Raw genomic sequence first — 11,183 nt, 5'->3', positions numbered from 1 at the left:
GGTAGTAGTTAAGACGGTTTTCATGTAAATTTAATTTAAAAATCGTCTATTTTACACTATTGGACAGGACTGAAAAAAAAATTGAAAAAATAAAAAATATCCCCAATGTTACAATATACAAGGTGGAAGTGAAATAACTTTGCAGTTTTTCAGAGCGAATAGCTCATGTTGTATGTGAAAAAAGTGTAATATCATATAGGTGAAAAGTTCATAGTTTTCTCAGATAAAATGTCCCCCCCCCCAAATGTTTAAATCCCTCTTATTCGGTGCTAATTGTGAGTAGGATCCTGTTTTTTGTCGATATCAATAGAAAATCTAATAAGGAATCATTTATCCCTTTAGTGTATTTCAATAGCGTTGACCATTTAATTGTCATCAATAAAGTAACAAGGTAAGATATTACATACTTATGGCTTTTAAGGAACCCGGAGGTTCATTGCCACCCTCACATAAGCCCACCATCGGTCCCTATCCTGAGCAAGACCAATTCAGTCTCTATCATCATATCCTACCTCCCTCAAATCCATTTTAATATTATCCTCCCATCTACGTCTCGGTCTCCCCAAAGATCTTATTCCCTCCGATCTCCCAACTAACACTCTATCTGCATTTCTGGATTCGCCCATACGTGCTACATGCCCTGCCCATCTCAAACGTCGGGATTTAATGTCTCTAACTATGTCAGGTGAAGAATACAATGCGTGCAGTTCTGCGTTGTGTAACCTTCTCCATTCTCCTGTAACTTCATCCCATTTAGCCTCAAATATTTTCCTAAGAACCTTATTCTCAAAAACCCTCAATCTCTGTTCCTCTCTCAAAGTGAGAGTCCAAGTTTCACAGCCATACAGAACAACCGGTAATATAACTGTTTTATAAATTCTAACTTCTAACTTTCAGATTTTTTAACAGCAGGCTAGATGACAAAAGCTTCTCAACCGAATAATAACAGGCATTTCCCATATGTATTCTGCGTTTAATTTCCTCCCGAGAGTCATTTATATTTGTTACTGTTGCTCCAAGAAATTTGAATTTTTCCTTCTTTTCGAAAGATAAATTCCCAATTTTTATATTTCCATTTCGTACAATATTCTGGTCACGAGACATAATCATATACTTTGTCTTTTCGGGTTTACTTCCAAACCTATCGCTTTACTTGCTTCAAGTAAAATTGCCGTGTTTTCCCTAATCGTTTGTGGATTTTCTCCTAACATATTCACGTCATCCGCATAGACAAGAAGCTGATGTAACCCGTTCAATTCCAAATCCTCTCTGTTATCCTGAACTTTCCTATTGGCATATTCTAAAGCAAAGTTAAAAAGTAAAGGTGATATTGCATCTCCTTGCTTTAGCCCGCAGTGAATTGGAAAAGCATCAGATAGAAACTGGCCTATACGGACTCTGCTGTAAGTTTCACTAAGACACATTTTAATTAATCGAACTAGTTTCTTGGGAATACCAAATTCAATAAGAATATTATATAAAACTTCTCTCTTAACCGAGTCATATGCCTTTTTGAAATCTATGAATAACTGATGTCCTGTACCCTTATACTCCCATTTTTTTTTTCCAAGGTAAGATATTAAATTTGTAAAAACTCAAAACTTAAACATTTAAGTATGGTCTAACACAAACAGTCTTGTGCATCTTGCCTATATTGGTAATTAAGAGGCTCGTATGAAAATTATAAACGTAATCGCAGCTTAGGAGCACGAGTGCCGCTCGAAAAACTCTTAGAACATGCCATGTTGACTAACTCCAAATCGTCGTAGCCAACTGAAGGGATTCTTTGCGGATGTCTGTATAATAGATGTTCCACCACAGGGAAATTAATTGTAATTATTTATTCATAGTCGCCTTAAGCTATAGAGACTATTCAGAGACATTGAGCTGAAAATGCGGAGATAATGACGCAATAGTATAATGAGGATGGAGAGGAAGCGGAAGAACTTGGAGAAAATCTGCCCCACAGCCACTTTGTACAGTCAACCAAGAAATGATTGAGCGCCGCAAATTTTATGAACACTGTAATTCCATTCCTCGTGATCTAGCTGCACTATGTATTCAATTGTTAAGTTTTATGTTAGCGACACTTATTAGATTCATTGTTACTGATATTTCCATGCTGGTACGTCTGAGAAGCCACACGACGCGCAAATGTGAAGACTTATTGATCACTATAAAACTTAGTGAGTTCCTCTGTCTTTTACAGCAAACGACATTAGGATAAATTCGTTGGTTGTTGAGTTATGAAACTTCTTATCGGAAGTGTTCGTCCTGAACACTCTGTATTTGTAATAATGTTAATAGACGGAATATTTCCAGTAGTGGCAGTATTTGAAGAAGTGGTAGTATTTGTATTAATGTCAGTATTTGTATTAGTGTCAATATTTGTATTAGTGTCAATATTTGTAGTAGTGTTAATATTTCTGGTAGTGTTAGTATTTGTAGTAGTTTTCATATTTCTCGTAGTGTTAGTATTTGTAGTAGTGTCAGTATTTGTAGTAGTGTTAATATTTCTGGTAGTGTTTGTATTTGTAGTAATGTCAATATTTGTAGTAGTGTTAATATTTCTGGTAGTGTTAGTATTTGTAGTAGTGTCAGTATTTGTAGTGGTGTTAATATTTCTGGTAGTGTTAGTATTTGTAGTAGTGTCAGTATTTGTAGTAGTGTTAATATTTCTGGTAGTCTTTGTATTTGTAGTAATGTCAATATTTGTAGTAGTGTTAATATTTCTGGTAGTGTTAGTATTTGTAGTAGTTTTCATATTTCTGGTAGTGTTAGTATTTGTAGTAGTGTCAGTATTTGTAGTAGTGTTAATATTTCTGGTAGTGTTTGTATTTGTAGTAATGTCAATATTTGTAGTAGTGTTAATATTTCTGGTAGTGTTAGTATTTGTAGTAATGTCAATATTTGTAGTAGTGTTAGTATTTGTAGTAGTGTCAGTATTTGTAGTAGTGTTAATATTTCTGGTAGTGTTTGTATTTGTAGTAATGTCAATATTTGTAGTAGTTTTCATATTTCTGGTAGTGTTAGTATTTGTAGTAGTGTCAGTATTTGTAGTAGTGTTACTATTTCTGGTAGTGTTTGTATTTGTAGTAGTGTTAATATTTCTGGCAGTGTTTGTATTTGTAGTAATGTCAATATTTGTAGTAGTGTTAATATTTCTGGTAGTGTTAGTATTTGTAGTAGTGTCAATATTTGTAGTAGTGTTAGTATTTGTAGTAGTTTTAATATTTCTGATAGTGTTAGTATTTGTAGTAGTGTCAGTATTTGTAGTAGTGTTAATATTTCTGGTAGTGTTAGTATTTGTAGTAATGTCAGTATTTGTAGTAGTGTTAATATTTCTGGTAGTGTTAGTATTTGTATTAGTGTCAGTATTTGTAGTAGTGTTAATATTTCTGGTAGTGTTAGTATTTGTATTAGTGTCAGTATTTGTAGTAGTGTTAATATTTCTTGTAGTGTTAGTATTTGTAGTAGTGTCAGTATTTGTAGTAGTGTTAATATTTCTGGTAGTGTTAGTATTTGTATTAGTGTCAGTATTTGTAGTAGTGTTAATATTTCTGGTAGTGTTTGCATTTGTATTAATGTCAGTATTTGTAGTAGTGTTAATATTTCTGGTAGTGTTAGTATTTGTAGTAATGTCAGTATTTGTAGTAGTGTTAATACTTTTGTAGTAGTGTCAATACTTGTAGTAGTGTCAGCATTTGTAGTAGTGTTAGTATTTGTAGTAGTAATGCTTCTAGTAATAGTAATAGTATTCGTAGTAATATTATTTACGATAGTAGTTATAGTAATAGACTGGATTAATCTTGCTCAGGATAGGGACCAATGGCGGGCTTATGTGAGGGCGGCAATGAACCTCCGGGTTCCTTAAAAGCCAGTAAGTAAGTAAGTATGTAAATAAGTAAGTTATAGTAATAATTGGAGGTAATATTAATAGTGCAAGTACTTGTACCACTTACGGTAATTCCATGGCGTTGGACCAGCAAGACTCCAAACCGCCACTTAGAAAACATAGGACATCATACTAACAACGGACGAACTTCCGTGCAGGTTCCAAACCATTACCTACTGTGACTTCCAAGCAATTACATCGTACATTAAAAAAGAAAGTGAAAAGTAAATCGAATAGACCTACGAAAAATCAAGTAAGTAAAGAAAGATGTTCCCTTTAGCAATGTAGTTTCATACATTGTCAGTGTCTTGTAACCCATTATCCTTATCCAATAATGTAATGTGCGAGTACTGCCGTTGGAAGCTCGGTGAGTTTTGTTGGGCGTGAAGTTCACGTGATCTTAGAATCCCCTTTGACGCGAGAACTGCTGAACTTTGGCACTGTAAGTCAGCAAATGGAGAATATCCCAGGAAGTTTGAATGGTTGAGCCAAAGAGCGAGAGAGAAGGCTCAACAGGATTCAGTTGTGTTGCTATTGAAGAAGCTTCTTTAGTGTTTTACGACAAATCATGTGCGTCGCGGTTCTGTAAAGTATTCTTCGTAACACTCCAAAGCGGCAGAGATTTATAGCTATTGATTTATAAAAGTGCAGTTGTATATAGTCAAGGGACTCATTTCGAGTTGGCTTGTCAGCGTCACGGTCGTAAAGTGGATGAATAAAAATTTGTCAACCATTATTTCCTCTTCTATCATACGCTTAAGACTACATTCAAATCCCCAACATCTACGGTATTTACATAGAGTATATACTATACATACATTCATACCTAGCAACGACGTTACGAGGTTTAAATAAACAGTAATAAAATGAAAACTCAATGAAATGCAATTTCCAAGAGCTGTGAGTGACTATACCTACGTTGTAAGGCAAAAAATAAAACATTGCATGACGAATGAATTGAACATCTATGAGATATGTATAGTATATGAGATTGGGAAAACCACAACGGTACCACAAAAAATAAAGGAAATGAGAAGATGACTGTAACGAGAATGAAAAGAACACAACTATAAAAATAACAGGAAAGGAGAGAAAGAAATAACAGGAATGGAAAGATCGTAAGTACCAAAACTAAGAATTGAAAGACAGGAGAAAATAGCATGAATGAAAGGACACAAGTATTAAAACTAACAAGAAAAGAACGAAATAATAATAACAATAATAATAATAATAATAATAATAATAATAATAATAATAATAATTCATTTTAGCTGGCAGAGTTAAGGCCGTAAGGCCTTCTCTTCCACCCAACCAGCAAAAAGTATACATACATATGTATGAACTTACTAAGAACTCAACAATTTGATTTAGATAAGAGTTACATGTATACAAGAGTTATTTACGAATGAAACAACAAAATATTATGAACTACTAATTAAACATTGAAATACAAAGTGTCTAGCATAATTAAGCTAAAATACATAGAACGTTAATATAGTTGAAATAATGTTATATAATATAAAGAGATTATTATGAGACAATTAGACTATTATGAGACATAACAAGAATGGAAACAACACAACTGTAAAAAATATAAATTGGTTTATTTATTCATTTATTCACTTATTCACTTAATCACTTATTCACTTAATCATTTAATCACTTACTCACTAAGTCACGTAGTCACTTAATCACTTATTCACTTAATCATTTACTCACTCACTTATTCACTTAATCACTTACTTGCTCACTTAATTACTTATTCACTTAATCACTTACTCATTTAATTATTTACTCACTTAATCACTTAATCACTTGCTCACTTAATCACTTACTCACTTATTCATTTACTCACTTACTCAATCAATTACTCTCTTAATCACTTACTCACTTGCTCACTTAATCACTTACTCACTTAATCATTTACTCACTTACTCATTTAATCACATACTCACTTAATCACTTACTCACTTAATCACTTACTCATTTATTTATTTATTTATTTATTTATTTATTTATTTACTCTGGTATAGTTAAGGCCATAAGGATTCTCTTTTACACTAGCAGAAGTGAAGTATAAATGAAACAATAACAAAAGTACTGCAGTAATATATTATAAACTAGCCGTACCCGTGCGCTCCGCTGCACCTGTTAGAAATAAATATAAAGTAATTACATAATTGAAATAGGACGTTTGATCCAGGGAACAACTTTTACAACAGCGCAAGATAATCTGCTTCGCTCATTACCCAATTTTTTTTGCATTGCATTTATTGCATATATATTTTATGTATTTTAACACGATTCAATTGAGCATAGTTAAAATTTGAATTATAAAATAATGGATTGCTAAGCTAACGTACTATTACTGCATACTAAATCAATACACTCTCGTTGTTCGTTAATTCTCTGAGATTAAAATGAGTGTACATAAATATTATTTTAAGAAATACAGGAAACAAATGTACAAAATAGCCTATCAAATTTTCTGTGCATAAGAAGCTATTTTAATCTTACCTGTCCTCGATTTATTCAGACGTTACTGTAATAACATTATAGCATTATGTCCATCTAGAGAAACTACACTTTCCAATGGTGAAATAATAATTAATTATACAAATCGGTTAATTTAGCTTCTGATATTACTTCATACAAATACAGAAACATTTTCTGTAGGCAGTATTTAATAGCTTTCGATTGTTGATGTCCAAGGCCCCTGTTTCGATTGTTGTTATCCAAGGCCCCTTATAGACGAAGTCATTTGTTCTTAATTCATTGCACCGTCTTAGATGGCGTTATTTTAATTTTAAAACACATGTATCTCATTAAATATCAGTCCTATCAAAATTTTGTAAACAATAAACCTTATCGGAATTCATTTTTGAAGAAACTTTTGTTATGTAACATTTTTCACAAAAATCAATAATAAGCGAGATATTTCGATTTATTTAATTCAGACCCCCTTATAACCCCCCTTTTAAATAAAGTATTTTGAATGCCATATAGCCTAAAATCTAAGTTACAACGAACTTAATTTATATTCCAATTTTCATATAAATCGGTTCAGCCATTATCGCGTGAAAAGGTAACAAACATACAGACAGACATACAAACAAAAATTTCAAAAATGCGATTTTCGGTTTCAGGGTGGTTAATTATATATGTTAGGACCAATTATTTTTGGAAAATCGAAAATTACCAGAAAAATTTCGGCTACAGATTTATTATTAGTATAGATATAGAAATCAAAGAGCATTAGACACTCCTGCACTGCATTCAGAGGTTGATGTTTAACTTTTATAAAATTGTATAAAACGGTTAAATAACACACTATTCAGTAACTTCGACGTTAACTGAATAGAAACGGAAAGGAATTGAAACATGGAAATTCGTTCACTAAATCAACTGTTTCATGCACGTAAACGTATATCAGGATTCCAGTCAGAGTGTACGAAAATGTTCGTCTATGAAACCTAATTTATGTGAAAGAAATATGAAAAATGAGAAGATCATGATCTAAATTGGAGTCTTGCAGCTTTCTGACTACGAAGGGGCAGAGAGATATCTAGATAAATTTTGAGTGACACAATACAACTTCTTTGTCACGAGAACACCTTGTGGTCTAATCAGTACTGATTATTATTATTATTATTATTATTATTATTATTATTATTATTATTATTATTATTATTATTATTATTTAAATTGTGATTTATTTAAGGACACTCGTAACTGCCGATGTTATATCAGCGTCGCCATGGGTGGAATATTCCTAACAAAAATGTTATTATTATTATTATTATTATTATTATTATTATTATTATTATTATTATTATTTAAATTGTGATTTATTTAAGGACACTCGTAACTGCCGATGTTATATCAGCGTCGCCATGGGTGGAATATTCCTAACAAAAATGTTATTATTATTATTATTATTATTATTATTATTATTATTATTATTATTATTTAAATTGTGATTTATTTAAGGACACTCGTAACTGCCGATGTTATATCAGCGTCGCCATGGGTGGAATATTCCTAACAAAAATGTTATTATTATTATTATTATTATTATTATTATTATTATTATTATTAATATTATTATTATTACTTAAATTGTGTTTTATTTAATGACGCTCGCAACTGCCGAGGTTATATCAGGGTCGCCATGGGTGGAATATTCCTAACAAAAATGTTATTATTGTTATTATTATTAATATTATTATTATTATTATCATTATTATATTATTATTATTTAATGACGCTCGCAACTGCCGAGGTTATATCAGGGTCGCCATGGGAAGAAAGTTTCTAATAAAATGTTATTATTGTTATTATTATTATTATTATTATTATTATTATTATTATTATTATTATTATTATTATTTAAATTGTGTTTTATTTAATGACGCTCGCAACTGCCGAGGTTATATCAGCGTCTCCATGGGTGGAATATTCCTAACAAAAATGTTATTATTATTATTATTATTATTATTATTATTATTATTATTATTATTGTTATTATTATTGTTATTATTATTATTGTTATTATTATTATTATTATTATTATTATTATTTAAATTGTGTTTTATTTAATGACGCTCGCAACTGCCGATGTTATATCAGGGTCGCCATGGGTGGAATATTCCTAACAAGAATATTATTGTTGTTGTTATTATTATTATTATTATTATTATTATTATTATTATTATTATTTAAATTATGTTTTATTTAACGACATTCGCAACTGTCGAGGTTATTTCAGCGTCGCCATGGGTGAAATATTCCTAACAAAAATGTTATTATTATTATTATTATTATTATTATTATTATTATTATTATTATCATTATTTAAATTATGTTTTATTTAACGACATTCGCAACTGTCGAGGTTATTTCAGCGTCGCCATGGGTGGAAAATTCCTAACAAAAATTTCATTATTATTATTATTATTATTATTATTATTATCATTATTATTATTCCGAAGCAATTCTGAAAAGTTTCTCCATTGTTGCAGAAAACTACGGCCAGAGCGGCATCCAGGCGTTCCGCGAGCTGGCGGAGAAGGCCAACGTGTGCATAGCCAAAGAAGACTCCGTGCTCAGCAACGCGGAGGACGACATGTTCGACTCGGTGATCCTCAAGCTGAACGAGGACCAGAACGCGCGCGTCGTGGTGTGCTTCTGCGAGGGCATGACGGTGCGGGGGCTGCTGGCGGCCACCAAGCGCCTCAACCTCACCGGACGGTTCCTCTTCCTCGGCAGGTAGGACAACGTCACTTTTCATTAAAGAGGGAGGAGTCGAGAGGGCAGCCTTGTCACTAGGGGAGTAGTAGGTACAGAGAGACACAAAATATTAAGACATATGTATGCAAGTGAAATTTCAAGTATTTTTAAAGTCAAGTACAATAGAAATATACATTAAAACATGAGGTACAATAATACATTAACATAATGCATAATATACAATGCGTGTTTGTCAAAAAAAAAAGCAAATGTCTCACTGTTCCCATTCAGGAGGGTACAGTGAGACACGACAGTGTCTATTAACGGACATTGAAATGATTTACATTTATTTCAAAAGAAAATAAAGCTTGCTGTCTCTTTATCTTGACATGTTCTGTAGACTTATTTAGAATCATTTTGATGTCTGACTTCGAAAACATTGAAACATCTGGAACATTTGGAAAAGTGAATTTTCCATGACTTTTCAAAATTTTGCGAAAAAAAATAAAATGAATTTCTGTTGAAATTTAATTTAATTTAATTCTTTATTATTTTTTTTGATTTTGTCTTCTTAAATTTTGTGAGTAATTTTTTATTTAAGAAACCATTAAAATGTAATGTATCCATTATTTTAAGCTATAGTTCCTAAATTGGTTACTAGTATGTTCATTTTTAATGTTAGTTACCGGTAAATGTAATATAGTTACAGTTTGTTTTTGCAAATCATTGGTACATGGGAACAATGAGACTCCTCAGTGTACCCTTCAATGGCATGTCTCAATGTTCCCATTACGCATAGTTCTTTTAAAAATGGCGCCATCACTTCAAAATCAGAACAAGAAAGACGAAACTTTGCCAAACATAACGTCAAATACCATAGTATTAGGTAACAAAACATTCATATTTATATTTCATTTGTATATCCAATATAACCTTCATTAAACACAAGCCAAAATTTTACTTCTAGAGTGAAAAATTACGAATTATTTTTTCATCACTCACCTTTATAACTAGAATCAAATAGAGTATGAAAATACCGTTACTTTACTCATGCAACATACAACTCCACTGTTACCAACATTTCAACATCACAATTTACCATCTAATAAAAAATGTCTCACTGTTCTCCCTGTCTCACTGTACCCACTTCTCCCCTACAGCCCAGCTGCTGCTAAAGACAGGAACTCGTTCCACTAAGGACGCATGCGCGGAAGTATGGAAATTCGTCCTCCAGATGCCATCTGGTCTGTTATGTGTCTGCATAACGCACATAAGGTCTTTTATTATTATTATTATTATCAGGTAGTAATAGTATTAATCTGTAAATGCAATAAAGAATAACAAGGTAATTTGGTGTGGTGATAAAACAAACCCACTTAAATACCGAATAAGAATACGAATTATGTCAAAATTGACTGCTAATCGATCTACATAAAGAAATAATATTCATAATGATACATTTAGATAAGATAAGATAAGCCCATAGAATCCCTTTAGGGTAAGTACCTCCTACCTCCTGGTAGGGCTAACTCGAAAAACGTCTCACCGGATGAATCAATCCCTGTGAGCTACCATCCATTTACTGCGTCTTTATACCTTTACACTTATGGTGGGTTGCAAGAACGCATTTATTCCTTCGTTAGCCGCTAACGGAACAATACGTTCGAAAGACGCGTTGCAAGAAACATCTTTGGTGTTATTGGTCCGTTAAAGGATTCACTAACTTAGAGATCTGATTTCCCTCCTATAATAATATTTATTCCAGCCATCTTAAGTACATTCTGTGTATTGTTGAGTAATTTATATATTTTAATTTATCATAATGTTACCTGTATGAGATTCAGGCATGCGATATTTTGTATAATAGGTCTATATACATATTAAAATAATAATGCATATCGATGGCTAAAAAGTATCTGTACATTTGCAGGTAAATAAAAAAAAACTATGTTAGAAATTAATTTCTTAAAATAGACAAACTTTTTATATATGTTTCGAGAACAAAATATTACGAGTACACAAGTAGTACACTGTCCAATTTATGAACACAATAATAAAT

At 31.9% G+C, this 11,183-nt stretch overlaps 1 protein-coding gene across 4 annotated transcripts in view; it reads left to right on the top strand.

Annotated features, from left to right (window-relative positions):
- Positions 1 to 11,183, top strand: part of LOC138695868 (metabotropic glutamate receptor 1-like) — a 1,249,477-nt gene that overhangs the window by 752,926 nt on the left and 485,368 nt on the right. For all 4 annotated transcript variants that reach the window (XM_069820185.1, XM_069820186.1, XM_069820182.1 and 1 more), the window contains one exon: positions 8,917 to 9,163. In XM_069820185.1, coding sequence (XP_069676286.1) covers positions 8,917 to 9,163 — 247 coding nt within the window. The remainder of the gene's footprint in view (positions 1 to 8,916; positions 9,164 to 11,183) is intronic.

This window comes from Periplaneta americana, chromosome 3, assembly GCF_040183065.1.
Source record: "Periplaneta americana isolate PAMFEO1 chromosome 3, P.americana_PAMFEO1_priV1, whole genome shotgun sequence".
NCBI lineage: Eukaryota > Metazoa > Arthropoda > Insecta > Blattodea > Blattidae > Periplaneta > Periplaneta americana.
Note: the sequence above shows the minus strand (reverse complement) of the source record. Positions and strands in the feature narration are given on the sequence as shown.